The following is a 23,511-nucleotide window of genomic DNA, read 5'->3' as shown; positions in this document are numbered from 1 at the left end:
TATTTTTTTGACAGCCATCTCCTCTGATTTCTTTAGTAAGTATAATCTTCCTGTGTATAGTCCCTTACAATTTGCATAGTCATGTTCTTGTACATGATCCCATTCTATCTTTTTAAAAGCCAGTTTGGTAGAGAAAAGATTTTCATTCCCACATTACAGATCAGTTCATTGAGTCCCAGAGTGGCAGGATGGCCACCGATCCAGTGAAGGACAAGCCAGGGAACACCTAGGGCAGCTGCCTCTTGAGCAGGGGCCTTTCTGTTATACCTGCTTCTTTTCATTTCCATTCCTGGCCTCAAGGGTGGAGAATAGGAACTTGTTAGAAGATCAAATATGCTAAACCCTTAGAGTGGAACTACTTACCTCTGAATGCTGATGTCTACTGCTTATCTCAAATTCCAGCTTGCTTAAACAATGCAATGTAGGGAAGGGAAGTTCCACCACGATGTGGGGAGGTAAGAAGAGGAAGAAGTGAAATTAGTCATTCTGACACCCATCCCCTAGGAAGAGAGGCCACACTTCTTAAGAATCTCGATGTCACTTTCTTCATCCCTGTTACATCCAGGAGAAAATAGGATCCAGAAGAGCATGCAGTGGAGGGAGCTGGGACTTTAGACATATTTGAACACTGACATCCAAGTAACCTGACCCCTAGTACCTAGGAATGTACCAACCAGAGTGGACTCATACAGAGTCTATTCACTAGAGTACATTCAACATCTCTCTAAAAGGCTTAGACATGTTTCTCCACAGTTCAGCTGGAAAACAGTATAGTGTTATTTGAAAGTTGACTTAGATTACTTCTAACTGTATATTGCAAAGTCTAGAGCAACCACTAGAATTTGTTAAGAGGTATAATTGATATGCTCAGAGATGAGAGAAAACAGAATTATATAAACTGCTCAATTAAAGCCAGAGGAAGAGCTGGGCATAGTGGCGTGTGCCTGTAGCCCCAGCTACTCAGGAGACAGAGGCAAGAGGATTGCTTGAGGCCAGGAGTTTGAGGCCAGCCTGGGCAACATAGCAAGACTCTGTTTCTTAAAAAAAAAAAAAAAAAAGACCAAAAACAGAAGATTTTAAAAAAGGACAAATGCAACAAATATAAAAAAGTTGTAAACATGGTAGATATTAATCCAGTGATATAAATAATCACTTTATTAATTAATTAATTTAGAGATGAAGTCTTGCTCTGTCACCCAGGCTGGAGTGCAGTGGTGTGATCTCAGCTCACTGCAACCTCTACCTCCTGGTTCAAGCAATTCTTGTGCCTCAGACTCCCAAGTAGCTGGGACTTCAGGCACATGCCACCACAACCAGCTAATTTTTTGTATTTTTAGTAGAGATGGGGTTTTACCATGTTGGCCAGACTGGTCTTGAACTCCTGACCTCAAGTGATCCACCCACCTCAGTCTTCCCAAGTGCTGGGATTACAGGTATGAGCCACTGCACCTGGCCAATAATTACTTTAAATATAAATGGTCTAAACATATCAATTAAAAGACAGAGGATGTTGGAGAGGTTCAAAAAACAAGACCCAATAATGTAACAAGAAACCTACATTAAATATAAAGACGCAGGCCAGGTGTGGTGGCTCCCACCTGTAATCCCAGTACTTCGGGAGGTTAGGGTGGGCAGACTGCTTGAGGTCAGGAGTTTGAAACCAGCGTGGCCCACCTGGTGAAACCCCATCTCTACTAAAAACACAAAAATTAGCCAGGCATGGTGGCACACGCCTGTAATTCCAGCCACTCGGGAGGCTGAGGCAGGAAATTACTTGAACCCAGCAGGTGGAGGCTGCAGTGAGGCAAGATGGTGCCACTGTACTCCAGCCTGGGTGACAGACCAAGACTCTGTCTCAAAGAAAAAAAAATATATTTTTATATGTATTTTTATGTATGTATGTATTTTTATATGTATATATATTTGTGTTTATACATATACGTATATGTATACACACACACATGCACACACACATATATACACACACACATATATAGACACAGATGGATTAGAAGTAAAGGGAGGAAGAAAGATATACCATGATAACACTAATCAAAAGAAAGCAAGAGGGCCGGGCGCGGTGGCTCACGCCTGTAATCCCAGCACTTTGGGAGGCCAAGGCGGGTGGGATCACGAGGTCAAGAGATCGAGACCATCCTGGTCAACACGGTGAAACCCCGTCTCTACTAAAACTACAAAAAATTAGCTGGGCATGGTGGCGCGTGCCTGTAATCCCAGCTACTCAGGAGGCTGAGGCAGGAGAATTGCCTGAACCCAGGAGGCGGAGGTTGCAGTGAGCCGAGATCGCGCCATTGCACTCCAGCCTGGGTAACATGAGCGAAACTCCGTCTCAAAAAAAAAAAAAAAAAAAAAAAGAAAGCAAGAATAGCTATGTTAATTTCAGACAAAGAAGAATTCAGAGCAAAGAACATCTCTTTAACAGGGATAAGGGAGAGCATTGCATCATGATAAAAGGGTCAATTCTTCAGGAAAATGTAACAGTCCTTAACATGTATGCACCTAACAGCAAGCATCAAAATACATGAGGAAAAAAAAAAAAAGACAAAACTGCAAGAAGAATAGACAAATTAGCAATTATGGTTGTAGCGTCCAACACCCATCTACCTGTAATTGGCAGATCCAACAGGCAGAAAATCAGTAAAGATAAAGTTGAGATGAACAGCATATTAATCACCTGGATCTAATTGACATTTATAGAATACTTCGTCAAACAACAGCAGAATACCCATTCTTCTCAAGCTTGTGTGGAGTATCCACCAAGACAGACCACCTTCTGGGACATAAAACACATCTGAACAAATTTAAATGAACAGAAGTCTTACAGAGTAGGCTGTAACACCACACTAGAATTAAACTAAAAATCAATAACAGAAAGACTACTGGAAAATCTCAACATATTTAGAGATTAAACAATACACTTCTAAATAATATATGAGTTAAATAAGAAGTCTTAAGAGAATTAAAAAAATATTTTACACTAAATGAAAATGAAAATTCAACTTATCAAAATTTGTGGGATGCAGCAAAAGCAGTGCTTAGAGGAAAATGAATAACTTTAAATGCATATATTAGAAAAGAAAAAAGACCTAAAAGCAACAACCTAAGCTCCCATTTTAGGAAACAAGAGAAGGAATTGCAAAATAGTCCTAAAGCAAGAATCAAAAAGGGATAATGCCAAATAGAGCAGAAATCAATGAAATTAGAAACAGGAAACAATAGAGAAAATCAATGAAACTGAAGCTATCTCTTAAAAAGATTAATAAAATTGATTAATCTCTAGCCAGACTAACCAAGAAAAGAAGGGAGAAGACATACATTACTAATATCAGAAATGAAAGGTGATCACTGTTGATTCCATGGACATTAAAAGGATAACAAAGGAATATTATGAACAACTCTATGCCTACAAATTTGATAATGGTGAAATGGACTAATTTCTTGAAAGACACAAACTACCAAAACTCACACAGGAGAAATAAATAATTTGAACGGGCCTATTACTATTAAAGAAGAAATAGATAATAATTAACAACTTTCCAAAAAAGTAAATAAATAAACAGCAACAGGTCTCGATGGTTTCACTAGTGAATTCTACCAAACGTTTGAGGAAGAAATGATATCAATTTTCTACAATCTCTTCCAGAAAATAGAAGCAGAAGGAATACTTTCTAATTCTATGAGGTCAGCATTATCCCAATACAAAACCAGATAAAAACATGACAAGAAAGAAACTACAGACCAATATCTCTCATGAATATATATATAAAAATCATCAGCAAAATGCTAGCAGATAAAATTCAACAATGTATAAAAAGAATTATACACCATGACCCAAAAGGATTTATCCCAGCTATTTAAGGCTGGTTCAGTATTCAAAAGTCAGTTAAGGTAATTCATCACATCAACAGGCCAAAGAAGAAAAATCACACAATAATATCAATAGATGCAGATAAATCATTTGACAAAATCCAACACCTATTCATAATAAAAACTCGCAGTAAACTAGGAATAGAGAAGAATTTCCTGAACTTGATTTTTTAAAAAATCTACAAAAAACCTATAGCTAACATCATACTTAATGGTGAGAAACTTAAAATCTTCCTACTGAGATCAGGAACAAAGCAAAGAGATCCCCTTTCACCAGCCCTTTTCAATATCGTACTGGAAATTTGAGCTAATACAGTAAGACAAGAAAATAAAATAAATGTATATAGTTTGGGAAGGAAGAAATAAAACTATCTTTCTTCACAGACGATATAACCGTATATACAGAAAATCCCAAAGAATTTACCAAACAACTCCCATAACTAATAAGTAACTATTACAAGGTTTTGGGATATAAAGTCTTAGGATACAAAAACAGTTACTTTTCTATATACCAGCCATTGAAATTTGAAATTTAAGACATGGTACATTAGCACCAAAAAGTTTATGCATAAATCTAACAAAATATATACAAGATCTGTATGAAAAAAACTATAAAGGTAATGAAAGAAATCAAAGATCTAAGTAAATGAAAAGATATTTCATGTTCATGCATAGGAAAATTCAACCTTGTTAAGTTGTTAGTTCTCCCCAGCTTGATCTATAGATGCAATATAATCCCAATAAAAATCTCAGCAAGTTATTTTTTTGGGGGGGGGATGCTGACATATTGATTCTGAAGAGTTTATATGGAAAGGCAAAAGACCCAGAATCGCCAACATAACACTGAAGAAGTACCAAGTTGAAGAACTGACGCTACCCAACTTCAAGACTTACTATAAAGCTGCTAATATCAAGTGTGATATTGGCAAAAGAACAGACCAATTGATCAGTGGAACAGAATAGCCCAGAAATGGACCCACACAAATATAATCAACTGATCTTTGACAAAGATGCAAAAGCAGTTTAATGGAGGAAGGATAATATTTTCAGCAAATGATGATGACTGGACATTCATATGTTTAGAAGAAATGAATCCAGACCAGGTGCAATGGCTCATGCCTGTAATCCCAGCACTTTGGGAGGCCAAAGTAGGAGTATTCTTTGAGCCCAGGAGTTCAAGACCAGCCTGGGCAACATAGAGATTTTGAGACTACTAAAGATTTTAAAATAAAAATAGCTGGGCATGCATGCTTGTGATCTCAGCTACTCTGGAGGCTGAGGTGGGAGGATTGCTTGAGCTCGGGAGGTCAAAGCTGAAGTGAGCCACGATCATGCCATTGCACTCCAGTCTGGGTGACAAAGTAAGACTCTGTTTCAAAAAAAGAAAAATCAGACATAGTCCTTACACCTTTCACAAAAATCAACTCAAAGTGGATCTTAAACCTAAATGTATAATGCAAAACTATAAAACTTCTGAAAGATAACATGGAAGAAAATGTAGGTAACCTTGGGCCTGGTGATGAGATATAACCCTAAAAGCACAACTGATGGAAGAAAAAAATGGTAAGCTGGACTCTATTAAAATTAAAAACTTCTGCTCTGTGAAAGACTTTTAAGAGAATGAAAAGAAAACCCACAGACTAGGAGAAAATATTTGCAAAAGGTATTATCTGATAAAAGACTCACATCTCAAAATACAAAAAGAACTCTTAAAACTCAACAATAAGGAAACAAACAACCCAATTTAAAAATGGACAAAAGGGCCGGACAAGGTGGCTCACACCTGTAATCCCAGCACTTTGGGAGGCAAAAGCAGGTGGATCATGAATGCGTCAGGAGATCGAGACCATCCTGGCCAACATGGTGAAACCCCATCTCTACCAAAAATATGAAAAAAAATTAGCTGGGTATGGTGGCACATGCCTGTAGTCCCAGCTACTCAGGTGGCTGAGGCAGCAGAATCACTTGAACCCATGAGGTGAAGGTTGCAGTGAGCAAAGATCCCACCACTGCCCTCCAGCCTAGAGACAGAGTGAGACTCTGTCTCAAAAAAGAAAAAAAAAAAAAGGAAACAACTCATCAAAGAAGATATACAGATGGCAAATAAGCATATAAAAAGATTCTAAATGTCATATGTCATTCAGGAATTGAAAATTAAAACAATGAGATCCACTAACACCATTAGAATGGCTATTTTCAAAAAAAAATGACAATACCAAATGCTGATGAAGAGGTAAACCTCAATAGAAAGTACTCTTCCATTGCTGGTGGGAATGCAAATGATATAACCACTTTGGAAGACTGTCTGGCAGTTTCTTACAAAGCTAAACATAGTCTTGTTATGTGAACCAGCAATCATATTCCTGGGTATTTACCCAATTGAGTTGAAAATTATGTTCACATAGAAGTCTGCGTATGAATGTTTACAGCTGCTGTATTCATTATCACCAAAACTGGAGGCCACCAAGATGCCCTTCAATAGGAGAGTGGATGGATGAACAAACTACGGTACATTCATCAGTGGAATATTGTTCAGAGATAAAAAATAAATGAGCTATCAAGCTGTGAAAACACATGGAGGAAGCTTAAAGGTATATTGCTAATTGACAGAGCCAATATGAAAAGGCTTCATAATACATGATTCCTGTAAGAGTTAAAGAAAGAGAAAAGAAACATGAAAATTGGTTCAACAGTCAAAGACAGGTTTATTTTGGAAAATAAACCTGAGAGGGGCTTCTGGCCAATTTTGGTCAGCAGTACTCTCTCTTACAAACTAAGACTATTTATTTTAGGGTGAGAGAACTTATCACAAGCTTGGAATGTTTCTGTATTGGGGAGAAGTTTATTGTGGGGTTGGAATGTCTCTGGTCAGAGGGGTGGTTATCATGGAGCTGACATCTCTCTGGCCAGAGGGAAGGTTATCTCAGGGCTGATGTGTCTCTGGTCAGGGAGAGGTTTGGAGTGTTTCTGGTCAGAGATGTTATTTGTGGTTTATAGTCATGCTGACTTTAGCCATTAGGCTGATGCCTTTTGGATTTTGGCAGTTTTTGATCAAGGTGAACTTTAGGTTGGCAGTGCTTGTCCAACAAGATGGCGATGCTCCTGTTCTGTCAATTTCAACTCTATGATATTTTGGAAAAGGGAAAATTGTAGAGATAGTAAGTAAAAAGGGGTCAGAGGGAGGAAGGGTGGGATGAAGACATGAAACACAGGATATTTAGGGTAGTGAGACTATTCTATATGACATATAATTGTAGATGCATGTCCTTATGCATTTGTCAAAACCCATAGAAGTATCTATACAATAGAAGAGTAAACTTTAATGTAAACTATCTAGTTAATAATAATGTATCAGTATTGGCTCAATAATTATAACAAATGTACCACACTTATGCACTGTAATCCCAGCACTTTGGGAGACAAAGTGTTAATAATAGGGAAAACTGTAGGGGTGGAAGTGAGGGTAGGGTGGAGGTAGGTACATTGAACTCTGTGTACTGTCTGCTTAATAATTCTGTAAATCTAAAACTGTTCTAAAAGTCCATTAATGATTTGAAAAATTGTTGATCTACTCAAGACAACACTGATGTTAAACTGGTAGCAATGTCCTATCTGAGCGCTGAGGGAATTCTAGCTGCCTCTGTGTGCACAGACCTAGGGAGGTGCTTTGCCCATTACCCTGGGTTTCAATAATAATCAGGCTTATTAGTGGCATTATGAATTAGGGCTCTTGGTAACTTTAGTTCTTGGAAATTTTAGTTTATAAAGCCAGCTTTGAGAAACCCTCAATAACTCACTTTTCTGATAAGTAGACTACTTAGTCCTTGATTGTTAGTAAAAAAAAAAATGGCTCTCAGTAGAAATGCACATGACTTTCCCATAACAACCAAAGGAAGCACTTGGCATTTTGAACTACATCTGTGACCCACTAAGGGACTTTCCCCTGGACCACATGTCATAAGCCATATCCGGTAATCACTGTTCCGGACAAGCAAGAACAGGGGAATGGGAGTTCTGCTTATTCTAACAGAATTCTAATTATAGTACTGAGGGTATTCCCTCCAGCAACTGTTGATTTGGTTCATTAATGCAACTCTATCAAACCCAAGCCTTAGGGCAATGACCCCATCCTGGCACTCCATGTCTTTCAATTTGCTTCTGCAGCCCAATCTGTTTATAACTGACGGATATTATGGAAAAATGCCAATTTCCAGTAACCCTGCCTCCCCTGTCTTTTGTGCTATGCCCACAGAATACCCTCCTATCCACATTGGGCTTCCAGTACCCAGTTATCCTCAAAGAAAAACTGACCAGAAGGGACATCTTTTAGGCCTGCAAAAAGTCCACTGGGGCCTGCGGCCAGACAAGCTACAGCAGGAACTGACTGGCCCCGGGAGTGGGGCAAGCAGCCGGGACAGCAGCGTGGATCTTATCAGCAGGACTCGTGAGTTCCTTGAGGGGCACATTCTGGGGAGCCATCCTGTTGATGTGTCCAGATGGGACCCAGCAGGGAAGGGGGGATTCTCTGTAGAATGTGGGTAACATTCCACATGGCTCAGCCTAGCCTTTCAGGCTCTCTTTGCTCTGCTTCCATTGTTGACCAACCTTCTTGCTCATTGACACTTTTGGTCAGACTGAAGCCCTCTGTCTTTCTCTGGGGACTTTGAGACCCTCACTCTGATCCATTCTGTGTTGATTTCATGGTTTAATTCTCAGAATTATTTCCCTCATTTCCAAATTCCAAGGTCCATACAGCCGTCACCCTAAAAAGCAATAAGGGACATACTTGTTTGGCACAAGGTACTGTGCTCAGTAAGCTGAAGTTCTTGTTACATTACCTCCACCCTCTCTCCTCACTGGAGCTTAAAGGTCTGGTACAGAATTGTCTAGTCACCCTGCACTGTAGCTTGCAAAACACCTAAGAAGCTTTCCCCCAGTACAACAAAGCCACTGGGCCTTCCTCTGCTCCTTCAGAAAACAGTTCTGGGCTAATTAAAAATCAGTCTTTTGCTCCTTCCTGTGGAAAGAAAATTGTCAATCTTAAGAGTAAAAAGGACTAAAATCCTTAGAGCACAAATGTGACATTTTATTTTCTAGACCTTACTGATATTTCTGGGGACATGATTTCACTCTTAGCATAACCCAAACCTGCCTAATAAACAGTATTAATTTGGTTTCTACAATATATAGTTCACTGTCTTGAGCATGGAAATATTGGTTTATTTTACCGTCTAAACCTTGCAAGGAGTATCAGAGGCAATGACTGCATCTTAGTATCCTGGCAGGAGACCTGATGCACCTACTCACACAGGCCACAGGAGCTACCCCCAACCCTGCAGGGTCCTCTACAAGCCACCTCATTGGCATTAGGTCAGCCAGGGCCTGTGGCTTTTACAGAGTAATTGTGCCTTTGTAGGATTTGGAGTAATAGTAAATCCTTTGGAGGAGTCCAGTGTAAGAGGTGGGCTGTAGTTAAAGTATCACACACACACACACACACAGACACACACACACACAGACACACACACACACACACAAAATATGTGTACACGCATGTACACACACACAGACCCGCTCAGGAGTGGGAACATCAGAGACCAAGAGGAAAGCAAGCCTGCTGGGAAGACCTCTTGCTCCCCATGTTGGTTCTGGATGCCTCACATATATTGACACGGTCTCTGAGATGTTCCCTGTTACCCCACCACCTCCCCCACATTCAGGATTGAGGTTGCCCTTGGAAAGTGGAGTCTGCTGAACCAGAGAAGAAGAAAGCAGTTTAGATTTGGTGCTTTCTGCTCAAAGAGTTTAGAAGAGGTAACATGGAATATCACAGAAGTAGTTATAGCTGGTGGATTTGACATTGCTTTTGTGGTTTCTTATTCAGTTAAGGGGACACTGACTTTGACTGCAAACCAAAGGAAAAAGAATATAGAATCATTTGGCATATATATATTTTTCTCATTCTCTTGCCCAGGCTGGAGTGCAGTGGTGTTATCTCGGCTCACTGCAACCTCTGCCTCCCGGGTTCAACTGATTCTTGTGCCTCAGCCTCCCAAATAGCTGGAATTACAGGAATATACTACCTTGCCCAGCTAATTTTTTTATTTTTAGTAGAGACAGGGTTTCACCATGTTGGCCAGGCTGGCCTCAAACTCCTGACCTCAAGTGATCTACCTGCCTCAGCCTTCCAAAGTGCTGGTATTACAGGTATGAGCCAACACGTCTGCCCCTTTGGCATATTTGTACCAAATATATTGGTGCATTTCCTTCACCGCCTGCTCTTCCTATACTACGTGTGTGTGTTACTAGCTTTTTTCAGATAGGGCTGTGGATTAGGAAAGGAAGAATGGGAGAGCCTGAGAACAGGGAATTTTAGGCCATGTCTCTTAAGCTGGAGTAAAGACCCCTTTTAAAGGGAAAATAAAGTCTTGTGGATCCACAAAAATGTATTTGTATATTTGTAGGGCCCCTGGGAGCCACATATTCCAGTTTGAGAAATAATCTAACTAATTGAGGTTTTATTCCATAAAAATATCTTCCAATTGTGAATTATAACCCAAGTTTTGCTATTCTGTCTAATGAAAGAAATATTTTTAAAATAATCATCAAAATGGAAGCAAAATTTTAAAATTCAAGTAAAACTTTTCTATTCATGATAATACATTCCAGACCCCAGTTCCAGATACTCTGGTTTAAGGAAGGCACAAAGTCTGATAACAAAGTCACCAACCACAGGGATTCTTCTGCAGCCCATGGGCATTGAGTTGTTTTCTGCCATTCTTCATGGAGTGGAAGTCTCAACCCTTTATTTTCTTGTAAGCAAAATGGGCATTGTATGTATGATACACATATAAACCTTGCTCTTGCCACATCACAGGGATGGTCCCAATGCCTTGCAGAAGGGAAAATAAAACAGTGCCAGAATCATTTTACCTGCCTCATCTAGACAATTGTCTGAATCGCCCACTTCTCTTTGCTTTAGGACAGCTGACCACATATGTTTTTCCTTCCAGACACCTAGGCAGGGGGCCCAACTGATCTGGTTGCATAGCCCAAGCAAGAACTCCCACTTTAGAGGGCAGGGGCATCCTGCAGAGTATGAGGGGCCTGGGCCAGGCAGGGTGGCTAGATGTATCTGGGCCTGAGGGTCGGGCATGTTATGCACATGGAGGATTGCGCAGAGACCCTCTCTCAGTTCCTGCCTTACAGAATAATGGCAAAGATCAATAAGACAGTATATGTGAAGGGGCCTGGTACCTGTGAAAGCCCCCTGAGAATTATAGTTCAATATCATTTTGTTAACGAAATGTATAATATTAATAGTCATAAACATAAAGTTGAAACAAAGGTAGCTCACTTTTATTCCTTTCACAGAGACCCATGAGGCTGCCTTTAATATGTGCTGCAGGATTCCTAATCTCCAAGACAGTTTTGAAATATACAAGCCAGCTGCCTGACATGTTAGATGGGAATGGGGTTTGGATGTCTGTACTTTTCTATTAAGTTCCAGTATACCTGGTTAAAAGATACACGTCTTAAAGAAATTTGTTGCTTCCTTGAACCACATTTAACATACAGAACCCTGTGAAGTCACTGCTCTCACTCCAGTTGAGGCCCAGGTAACTGCTGGTCCTCATTCCCACAGCAGGTCAGAGGCAGGAAAGAGGCCAGCCCAGGCCTCCTTTCCCTTCTTGTACTGGCTCTATGCCCTACATGGAAAGCAGTCCCTTTTTTCAGAGTTGCCCTCTGGATCATGTCAGAGCCCCTTGGAGAAAACATCTTGCACCTGGAGTTGACAGACCCACAAACAGAGAAGCATAAATTAGTGTGAGATGCATTGATGGAGGCCTGCACAGGAAACTATAGGAGGAGAAACAGGAGCACACAGGCCCAGGTGGTGACTGGTGGCAGAGGGGGCAGCACAGGCATCCTGGAGCAGGTGATACCTGTCCTGAGTCTTAAAGGGTAAGTAAAAAATAGAAAAGGCAGCTGGGAGAATTAAAGAAAAGGAAATTTATGTATTTCTCTTTTCTAGCTTTATTGAGGTATAACTGACAAAATTATATATGTTTAGGTATAAAACATGATTTGATATACATACACATTGTGAGATGATTACCACAATCAAATTGGTTAACATCTCCATCACCATTCATAGTTATCTTTGTGCATGTATATGGTAAGAACACTTAAGAGCTCTCTAAGCAAATTTCAAGTATGCAATACAGTATCATTAACTATAGTTACCATGCTGTACATTAGATCTCTGGAACATTTTCATCTTTGACCAACATCTCCCTATCTTCCACACCCAACCTCTGATAAACACTGTTCTACCCTCTGTTTCTGTAAGTTCAGCTTTTCCAGATTCTACATATAAGTGAGAGCATGCAGCAGTTCTGGTTTATTTCACTTAGCATTATGCCCTCCATGTTATCACAAATGGCAGAATTTCTCCTCCATGTTGTCACAAATGGCAGAATTTCCTTCTTTTTATGACTGAATAATATTCCATTGTACATATTTATATATGCCACATTTTCTTTATCCCTTCATCCATCAGTGGACATGCAGGTTGTTTCTGTTTTGGCTGTTGTTAATAATGCTGCAGTGAACATGGGCATGCACGTATCTTTTCAAGATATTGATTTGGCTTCCTTTGAATATATACCCAGAGATGAGATTGTTGGATCATATAGTAGTTCTATTTTTTATGTTTTGAGGAACCTCTGTATTACTTTCCATAATGGCTGTGCCAATTTACATTCCCACCAACAGTGCACAAGTATTCCCTTTTCTCCACATTCTCACCAACACTTGTTATCTTTTGGGGTTTTTTTAGCCATTCTAACAAGCATGAGGTGATATCTCACTATGGTTTTAGTTTTAATTTGCATTTCCCTGATGATTAGTGATGGTGAGCACTTTTTCATGTACCCATTGGCCATTTGTATGTTATATCAGTCCATTCTCACACTGCTAACAAAGACATATCCAAGACTGGATAATTTATAAAGAAAAAGAGGCTTAATGGACTCACAGTTCCACATGGTTGGGGAAGGCTTACAATCATGACAGAAGGTGAAGGAGGAGCAAAGACATGTTTTACATGGAGGCAGTCAAGGGAGCATGTGCAAGGGAACTGCTCTTTATAAAACCATCAGATCTCATGAGATTTATTCACTATCATGAGAAGAGCATAGGAAAAACCCGCCCCCATGATTCAACATGATTCAATTACCTCCCACCAGGTCCCTCCCATGACACATGGGGATTATGGGAGCTACAATTCAAGATGAGATTTGGGTGGCGACAGAGCCAAACCATATTATATGTCTTCTTTAGAAAAACATCAAAGCCTTGGCCCTTTTGTTTTTTCTTTTGAGATGGAGTCTTGCTCTGTTGTCCAAACTGGAGTACAGTACCGCGATCTTAGCTCACTACAATCTCTGCCTCCTAGGTTCAAGCAATTCTTCTGCCTCAGCCTCCTGAGTAGCTGGGATTACAGGCACGTGCCATCATACCCAGCTAATTTTTGTATTTTTAGTAGGGACAGGGTTTCACCATTTTGGCTGGTCTTGAACTCCTGACCTCATGATCCGCCTACCTCAGCCTCCCAAAGTGCTGGGATTACAGGCATGAGCCACTGCACCTGGCCCCTTGGCCCTTTTTTAAAGGGTCTCACTGTGTTGCCCAGGCTGGACTTGAACTCCTGGACTCAAGCTATCCTCTTGCCTCAGCCTCCTGCAGCACTGGGACAACAGGCACATGCCACTGCACCTGGCTTTCTTTGTCCATTTGAAAATAGGATTATTTAGGGTTTTTTTTTGCTATTGAGTTGTATGAGTTCCTTATATATTTTGAGTATTAACTCCTTATCAGATATATGGCTTGCAAATCTTTTCTCCCATTCTATGGGTTGCCTTTTCATTTTGTTATTTCCTTTGCCATGCAGAAGCCTTTTCGTATGATATTGTTCCAGTCATTTATTTTTGCTTGTGTTACCTACACTTTTGGTGCCATATCAAAAAAAAATTACTTGCCAAAACCAATGTAAAGGAGGTTTTCCCCTGTTTTCCCTTAGCACTTTTATGTTTTGAGGTCTTACATTTAAGCCTTTAATCCATTTCAAGTTAACTTTTTGTCGCTGGTATAAGATGGAGTCAGTTTTATTCTTCTGCATGTGGATATCTAGTCTTCTCAACACCATTTATTGAAGAGACTAATCTTTTCACTTTGTGTATTCTTACCACCCTTGTCAGATATTAGTTGACCATGTATGTGGCGTTTGTTTCTGTGCTTTCTATTATATTCCCTTGGTCTATGTGCCTGTCTTTATGCCAGTACCGTATTGTTTAGATTACTATAGCTTTGTAATATAGTTTGAAATCAGGAATTACGTCTTCTCAATTAATCCTCATACCAGCAGTAAAAGGGAGATATCATCCCCATCTTCAGATTGGGAAACTAAGGTTCAAAGAGATGTAGCATAATGCTGATGATAATCGGTGAAAGTGGGAAATAAAAACAGATCTGTTGACTCCAAAGACGTGCTTGCCCTTTCACTACACTGCATTCCTTTGTAAGATGTCATTGGTCAGTCACCATGTTGGACCCAGGCTGATAATTATGTCCTTTCAAGTAGCCAAATTGTCTTATGTTGAAAGGGATGGAGAAATAATAGCCATAGCAGTTGGTTCATTTATTTTTTCTCTCGTTCCTTACCACACCCTCCCCCAATGTGAATATATTAATAATTTAGGAAGTCAATACTTAGCAGCCAATCAATTTTGACTCAAGCAGAACACATATGTTGAATAGAATCCTCAAGCTGTGGTGAAAGTCAGTAGGAGCCAGGGTTTCTAGCCTGGGGTGGTTGTGAGGGGGATGTGTTTTCTGGCTGTGAGAACCTCTTGAGAGGCCATTAGGAGAAAGAGGATTAGAAGCAGCTTTAGAAATATGGTTGCACTTCCACTTTTCTAGGCTGTTAATAAGAACTGGAGCCAAGATTTAAGAGAAACAAGGTCAACCAAGCCCAACTGGAGTGTGTAGACCCTGGAATTTCAGTATTCTCATCTGGAGAGTGAAAGATTGTTGTAGGGTGGCCAATTGTCTCAATTTGCCCAGGACTGAGATGTGTCCCAGAATGAGGGAAGCAGGACTTTCAGTGCTAAAACCAGGTCAGTCCTAGGCAAACTGAATGGTTGTTCATGCCAAATTGCTATAAGTTGTTAAATGAGAGATAAATAGATATTAGATACTTCGCATGGTGCATGGTGCATGGTAGGCACTTAACATCTAGTTGGTTCACTTTATACACAATAACCCAATTTAAGAGCACAGCGTCAAATCTTTTTCCTCTACAAGTGGGCATTTGTTTGGTTTGGCTGCCCTCATTGGTACTGAGAAGCTTATGAGATCCTTCTGATGGGAGGAGTATGAAAAATATTCAAGCCTTCATCTACTTGCCAGATATTAAGCAACTCTGGGGTCACCAAAAGATCAGAGTTACCCCAAGGTGAGAAGTAAAGGAGAGAAAGGCTTTCTATTAAGACACTAGAACCTCACAAGGTTCCAAGGCCTTAGGACCAAAGACATGTTTCATGTTACCTGTATTTCTGATAAGGAAGGAGCAAGGGTTAGAATAGAAAATAAGTTTCTCTCTAAAACATCGCCTGCACTAAGGAGTTCCTGAGGCAAGCTACATTTCAAACATAGGAGAAAAGACAATTGGCTTATTTTTTTTGAGACAAAGTCGTGCTCCGTCTCCCAGGCTGGAGTGCAGTGGCATGATCTTTGCTCACTGCAACCTCCGCTTCTTTCTGGGTTCAAGTGATACTCCTGCCTCAGCCTCCCAAGTAGCTGGGATTATAGACACCCGCCACCACACCCAGCTAATTTTTTTTTTGTGTGTGTGTGTGTGTATTTTTAGCAGAGAGAGGGTTTCACCATGTTGGCCAGGCTGGTTTCAAACTCCTGACCTCAAGTGATCCACCCGCCTTGGCCTCCCAAAGTGCTGGGATTATAGACGTGAGCTACTGTGCCTGGCTTTCAGTTGGCTTTCTCTTTTAGGGTTTGAAACTTTAAAATGGGCGTGGCTTCCTCACCTTTGTTACTTAATTCAGATCTTGAAGAGAGTGGTAAAGAGGGGATCCCAGCACTTTGGGAGGCGGGTGGATCACGAGGTCAAGAGATCAAGACCATCCCTGTCGACATGGTGAAACCCTGTCTCTACTAAAAATACAAAAAAATTAGCTGGGCATGGTGACGCGTGCCTGTAATTCCAGGTACTCAGGAGGCTGAGGCAGGAGAATTACCTGAACCCAGGAGGCGGAAGTTGCGGTGCGCCGAGATCGTGCCATTGCACTCCAGCCTGGGTAACAAGAGCGAAACTCCGTCTCAAAAAAAAAAAAAAAAAAAAGAGGGGAGAAAAGAGGAAAGGAAGAAGAAAAGGAGAAAGGATAATACTTATTCTAGACCTTTTATGCTCCCCCACAACCTCAGGGCTCGGGGATGAAGACAAATTAAAATTACCCCCAAGGAAGCCTGTATATATTATCCCTCTCTCTTCTTGTCCTTAACACCTTAAAACCAAGATCTCCCAGAATTATCAACATATACTGCATTCCCTCCCTAGCCATGAGGGCTGTTCTTCTAAAAAACAAAAACAAAGCAGAAACAAAAAGCCCTATCAGGAGAGGCTCTTGAGTTAGCAACCTTAAGACCTTAAGGGGAAATGGATTGAGAGCCTGAATTTGCAAGTAAACCAATGAAAATCCCAATACAAAGTTTTTATAACCTTATTCCATAACAGTTAATTAAAATAGACTCCAGCCTCCTCGCCACATTCTAGAGGAGGCCCACGCCTTTGCTTAAATGTCTGAATTTCCAGAGGCTTCTAGTGTCTGTGTTGCTCTGGTTCCAGGTCCCTGCCTGGTGGACTCGGTCTCACTGTGCTTCACCTTCAGTATCTGTTCTCTGCTTTCACCTCCAGGACAGCCCAGGCATGGAATTCTGCCCTTCTGTGGTTTCCTCAAAATTGGTCATTTAAGGCATATATGTGAGCAGCAGGCTTTGTCGAAGGTTCAGAATCATGGAGTGGGTTTAGTTTGTAGAGATACTCAATTTTTTTTTTTTTTTTTTGAGAAGGAGTCTCCCTCTGTTGCCCAGGCTGGAATGTAGTGGTGTAATCTGTGCTCACTGAAACCTCCACTCCTGGGTTCAAGTGATTCTCTTGCCTCAGCCTCGTGAGTAGCTGGGACTACAGGCTCCCATCACCACCCCCAGCTAATTTTTGTATTTTTAGTAGAGGTGGGGTTTCACCGTGTTGGCCAGGCTGGTCTTGGACTCCTGACCTCAAATGATCCACCCACCTCAGCTTCCAAACTGCTGGAATTACAGGCATGAGCCACCGCACCCAGCCAAGATATTCCATTTTTAAAATGCAATATTAGAAAATTAAATAAAATTAAAATGAGATATTAGATATCTCTGTTCTTAAAAATCCTCTGGCCACTGAAGATTTCCCTTTGAACACCTTCCTCTGCAGTTTCAGCTTTCTACCATATTTTTGGCAACCCCCATCCCCCCGTCACTGCCCTCCTGAGTCTCCTCACATCTCCTTGCTTCTCAGTTTCTGAGCCCCTTCTCCTCAACACCCCTTCTCCAACACACACGCACTCACTCCACTCACTTTACCTATCCCATGATTTACCTCGTTCTCACTCGCCTTAGCTCAGGGCCCATTTTCACACAACTAGACACATAATGTGTTGAAATAAACACAGAGACCATCTCTCAGTCTAGCCCTTTTGCAGTATAAAAGAACTGAAAGAGGGCCAGGCATGGTGGCTCACTCCTGTAATCCCAGCACTTTGGAGGCCAAGGCGGGCGGATCACTTGAAGCCAGGAGTTTTAGACCAGTCTGGCCAACATTGCAAAACCCAGTTTCTATTAAAAATACAAAAATTAGCCGGGTGTGGTGGCGCACACCTGTAATCCCAGCTACTCAGGAGACTGAGGCACGAGAATCGCTTGAACCCGAGGTGGAGGTTGCAGTGAGCTGAAATCGTGCCACAGCACTCCAGATGGGCAGCAGAGCAAGACTCTGTCTCAAAAAAAAAAAAAAAAAAAAAAAAACTGAAAGAGGGCTTGAAATTTTCTTCTCTCCTTTCTCCCTCCCTACTGGCCTCTGTCAGATGAAAGAAGCAGGATCAAGATTCAACTTCCTACTGATGTAATTAGGCTCCATCTCCCTCTTGGCTTGGAAGGAAAAATGACAACTTCTTCATTATATTGCATTTATATCTACTAAAACAGAACAATAAGGACAACATGTGAATTGAAGACTCTTGGTGACATTTTAAAATCTTAAATCATGAGTAATAATTGCCTTTTGCCCTTTGGGCTCTCCAGAAACATTTGACTCCCCTGGAGCTCCAGTGAGATAGATATCATTGTTCTCTTTTTGATGTTGGGTCTTATAAATGCTCAAGGCCTTTCTGATTTCACTCTGAGGTTGTTGCCCTTCCCAGACCTGGGGGTGCAGAGTGGCATGGGGAACTTAGAGGGAAAAGACTGAGGGATCTCTTATCTGAATTTTGCAGCTAGCCTTGACTGAGTCTTCCCCAGCCCCCAACACACTTAGACCTTCTCCAGCTTTGTCTGCATCCATAAGCGCTTTCAGGGGACCTGCCATGTATGTGCCAGACTGTGCCAGCCCCTCTTACCCAGCTTAGCTTCCTCCCTTATCCAAGGCCACAGCATATTTCCTTGCCCTTTCTTTCTTTGGGCCTGCCCTGCCGTTGTTTACTCCCCCATTTTACTTTTCACACAAGTAGACTTAATCTAAGTATTCTTAGGACAGTGACTCAACATTCTTTTATTACTTTTACACTTATGGTTTTCAAGAAGGTACTCAGAAGAAAATCTCTACACTCTGGAATTTCATACAAAGGGGACTCATGATTAAGAAGGTAATTTTATCACATGCCAGAAACCTATTTGAGTTGGCTTGGGGAAGGAGAGAGAGCATGGGGGGGATTGTTTATATTACAAGACCAAAGGAGTTTCTCACAGTCCCAAAGCAAAATGAAGAGCCCAGCTCAAGTGGGTAGATACAGCACACTCTCAGTCCGCTCCCTGGGTGTGCACAGCCCTTTCCCACAGCTTCGCCTCTAGGATGCTTCCTCTCTTGGCAGCCCAGCCCTTTCTGCCTCTTCCATTTACCAGCTCTGACTCCCAGAAACCATCAGGAAAGGTCCAACTAAGAGACCCAATTCAAAATTCACAGGCTTGGGTCAGGCATCCAATGAACCATTCTTGTTCCAACTCATTGTGGCCAGGAGCACAGGTCACATGTTACACAAACACAGCTGCCCAAAGTCATCCTTATGGGAGTGGAGGACCTGGGCTGGGCAGACATCCCAAAGCCACCCACCCCAGGAGGGATTTCTGTGAACACAGCAAGTCAGCAGATTCTCTCCTCTTCCTCTCCTGGAGGACACACTTGGAGTTTGTATACAGCCTTCTAAAAAAAGAATATTATCGTCCATGAAACTAGGACGCAGGGCCTCCAAGACCCACTTCACACAGTTGGCAAGAATGGCTTTGGCTCCCTTAGGTTCTCTCTCCCACTCCCCAATACTCAGTGGCCTTGAGTTGCCTGAATCCCCCCATCTATACCCACTCTGCTTCATCCCCAGCTTCATTTCGTTGTTCTTGGCTCCTCTCTTGCTGAGGCCAGTCTCAGCGAATAACACTCCTGAGTGTCAGGCAGTCAAATTCATTCACCCAGCAAATATGCATTGAGTGTGCATGCTGCATGAACCCATGTCAGGGGCCAGCAGTGCGATGTGAACAAGCTTCACAAAGCTGATCATCCAGCCATCCATCAATGAGAGAGGGAATGTCCGAAAGGACTTGCCCAGAGCTGAGGACCCCAGGATCATGTCCTGATGTTGACTTCCAGATGGCCATAATGGCTCCTGGATCTTTACTAAGAGTTGAAGTCCACACTGCTTGCTAGTTTGCAGACCATTAGATCATTTTGTGCTAAGTCAGTCCCCACCCAGTAAAAGCATGATTCTATGTGTGGCTTCAATGTGCCTCCTTAAGTGGTCCCTGCAATGTTATATTTCTCCCAGCAACTGCTGTTAGAATCCATTCCTATAGTTGGGCTGCCGCTATGTGACTCTTGCTGTTAGCTATAAAACAGAGGGGCTATTACCTGTGGCATTTCTTATTATGTGGATTAACTTCTGACGTGCTGCACGCATCTGGGATCTGCAGGGCATTAGAGAAACCCTGACCCAGTAGCCCAGCATGTGGTGAGCTAAACATTCTGTGGGCAGGAGGGAGGGGCAGAGACAGCGTAGGGGCCTGGGATGGAGGGGCAGGGGTGGCATGGGAGGAGCATAGAGTCTAGAAGCTGAGAAGGATTCGGCCCTTGGAATGTTTAGAGGGAATGGACTGGTGACTGGTAGTAACGGAGGAGGCGTCTCACCTGCTGGCATCAGCAATAATAGCAATATTACCTATTGAGTGATTGGTGTACATGAGTGCTATTCCAGCCAGTCACATTACATATATTATCTTATTGAATCCCTGCCACAGTCCAGTGAGGTGGGCATGATTAGTCCCACTTCATATACGAGGAAACTAAGGCTCAATGGGAGTTTGATGCCTTGCCAGGGTCCTACTGCTGGTAATGGCAGAGTTCAGAGTTGAGCCAAGGTCTGGGCTGTTAAAGCACCACATGAATAAAGAGGATCTTTTTTGGCATCCTTGGCCATCTTTTTTGGGGTGTTGAGGCCACCCACAAGGCCTGACTTGGTGTGGCCTGCCGTGGCCACTCAGAAGGAACTGGATCAACCTCAGCCATAGTGCAGTGCAAGCTGCAGAACCTGGGATCCTCAGGCAGGGCCTAGCGTCCTCTGCTTCTGTTTTCTCAGCTTTAAAATGGGTATATTTGTGGCCAGGTGTGGTGGCTCACACCTGTAATCCCAACACTATGGGAGGCTTAGGCGGGAGGATTGTTTGAGCATAGGAGTTAGAAACCAGCCTTACGAAATACAGCGAGACCCTGTCTCTAAAAATAAAAAAAATGCTAGGCATGGTGGCTCCTGCCTGAAATCCCAGCACTTTGGGAGGCCGAGGTGGGTGGATCACGAGGTCAGGAGTTCAAGACCAGGCTGGCCAAGATGGTGAAACCCCATCTCTACTAAAAATACAAAAATTAGCCAAGCGTGGTGGTGGTGGGTGCCTGTAATCCCAGCTACTCAGGAGGCTGAGGCAGGGAATTGCTTGAACCCGGGAGGTGGAGGTTGCAGTGAGCCAAGATCATGCCACTGCCCTCCAGCCTGGGCATAGGAGCAGGACTCCATCTCAAAAAATTTTTTTAAATTTAAAAAATAAAATAAAATAAAATGGGCATAGTTGATCTTCAAGCCTCAGGTCTGAAAATGTCACCAGTGGAGCCAGCCACAGTGACGCAGTGTAGGGGGAGGATGTCAGATGTCCGCTCTCCCCTAGGCTCTGCTAACCTGTGTTGGGGCCTAGGGAGCCTTCTGTGGGGTAACATGGGTCTTGGTTTTCTCATCCGTGAAATGAAGGGTTTGGACTTGACTATCACTAAGCTCCCTCCCAGCTCTAAGACTTAGTGAATTCAGGGTTTGTAACTCCCTGGAGCAGCTGCCACTCAGTGACCTCTAATCAACCTTGGCACATTGTAAGTACTCGGTAAGCACTTGTTGAACCAAACCCAGGAGATTAGGAGTTTCTCAGAAGAACAAAATAATTCCCTAGTGGATTTCACCACATACCCTGAAGTGACCAGCTCCCACTGTCTGTGGGCTCTCAGAAAACACCTGTCGAGTGGTAACACTGGGCACTTTGCCTTAGAGGTGGAGGAACAGGAAGAGGATCAGGAGTTTGGGTTTAAAGTTGGGGAGGAGTGAAACCAGCTACATAGCATTATTGAAGCACTGCTTGGTCAATGTGAGACCCCATGGCAAACACTCCCCTCCAGCAACCCCACTCCACCCTTCTCCCTGTCTCTGTATGGTGGAAGCATAGAGACAATTTAGCAGGGGGTGGGGCCAGGCAGCCCCGGATAATAGTGAGAGGCTCTGCCCTGCAGTCGTGGAAGGGGCCTGCTGAAATGAAGTTCCTCCACCCAACTCATAAGGGGCATGCAGGGCTGTGTGGTGGAGATGAAGGGCCCTGCCAGGTTTCTTTCTAGTCAGCTCACCTGCCGCCAAGGCTAGTAAGGAGGCCCTAGGGAGTTTCACGGCAAAACCTACCCCTGCCTTTGTAAAGGGGCCTGCAGAGAGAAGCCTGGACTCTCCTAGAGCCCCCAGGCACATGGGAAACAATCATGGGGAAGGGGGTAAAGGGGCAGTTTTGCCAGTCCTCTCACAGGTCCTCAGCTGCCACCACCCCTGCTGCTGTGGAGACCCAGCTTCCTGCTTGAGCCTCTGCTGCTCTGCAGCCACTGAGCCTTTTTCTCTCCAGTGCACCTGAGATTTCTCTCTCACTCTCTCACTTCTCTCTCTCTCTCTCTGGACTCTTTAATTAACTCTCAGTATAGTTTTTCTCTCTCAAACAATTTTGTATAATATCTCTCACACTTACACGTACTATGTCTATATTCTCTCTACATATAGCTGCTCTCTCCACCTCCACACATTCCTTTTCTCTCTCTCTTTTTCTCCCCCAAACCCCCCTTCTTCTCTCCCTACGCTCCCCTGGTGCTTAACTGGAAACAAAAGTGAGTTTGTTGTGTGAAGAAGAGGACCTGTGGAAGGAGCAGCCAGGGAGGTGGCAGTGGAAGCAGGCTGGGGCCAGAGGCAGCGCCGACAGCCGGGGACCCCAGCACTCAGCTATTCCAGGGAGCAGGTAATGCCCCAGGCAGAGCTGGTTCATATCCTGCTCTTTGCCTGTCTCCTCTCTCCAGGACCCGTCCATTTATTTGCCTTCTTGCCTGGCCTTGAAGGGGAAAGGGGATTCCAGACTTATGGAATGGCAGGCACAAGGGCCCAGGAAGTGGCATGCCCTCCTCCTCAGAGAGCTGTATGTGGTCTACTGTGGCTGGGGTTGGGGTGGCTGTGTGAGGGACATGCTAGAACCTAGAAAGGCAGGTTAGGGCTAGATTACAAGGGATGGTTTGAGCCATGTCACTCACCTCTAGGCTTAAGCAATAGAGAGACATTGAAAGTTTTTCAACTGGTGAATAACATAATCAAATCTACATTTTCTTTTCTTTTTTATCCTCCAAGATGCATCAAAACTACATTTTAAAAGAGTAGTTACTGATTTCTGATCCCAGGGAGAATTGGTGTGGCCCCTCAGAATCAAGCAGTTCCAGTTTTCTCTATTTGAAGAAAAAATAAGGTTATTTTCTCAGTTGTTGGTTTTTCTTCTATAAAATTTATTTAAATACTTGGTGTCTGCTAGCAAGTGCCAGCAATCAGTAAGACAATGGAAAGGATGTAGGTTAAAAGCAGTAGGCTGGGCCCAGTGTCTCATACGTTTAATCCTGGCATTTAGGAGGCCAAGGCCAGTGGATTTCTTGAGCTTAGGAGTTTGAGATCAGCCTGGGCAACTTGGTAAAACCTCGACTTT

At 42.7% G+C, this 23,511-nt stretch overlaps 1 protein-coding gene across 8 annotated transcripts in view; it reads left to right on the top strand.

The window, feature by feature from the left end:
• The window catches only part of SLC4A5 (solute carrier family 4 member 5), a 135,910-nt gene that overhangs the window by 36,416 nt on the left and 75,983 nt on the right, over window positions 1–23,511 (top strand). For 7 of the 8 annotated variants that reach the window (XM_032243366.1, XM_032243367.1, XM_032243365.1 and 4 more), the window contains one exon: window positions 8,141–8,332. In XM_032243366.1, the coding sequence (XP_032099257.1) occupies window positions 8,141–8,332 (192 nt within the window). Of the gene's footprint in view, window positions 1–8,140; window positions 8,333–21,360; window positions 22,786–23,511 lie in introns of those variants that run through there. The other variant, XM_032243371.1, reaches the window with a different exon arrangement.

This window comes from Sapajus apella, unplaced genomic scaffold (genome assembly GCF_009761245.1).
Source record: "Sapajus apella isolate SASKATOON/1434 unplaced genomic scaffold, GSC_monkey_1.0 scaffold52, whole genome shotgun sequence".
NCBI lineage: Eukaryota > Metazoa > Chordata > Mammalia > Primates > Cebidae > Sapajus > Sapajus apella.
The sequence above is the reverse complement of the archived record's forward strand: the minus strand, read 5'-3'. Positions and strand labels throughout refer to the sequence as shown.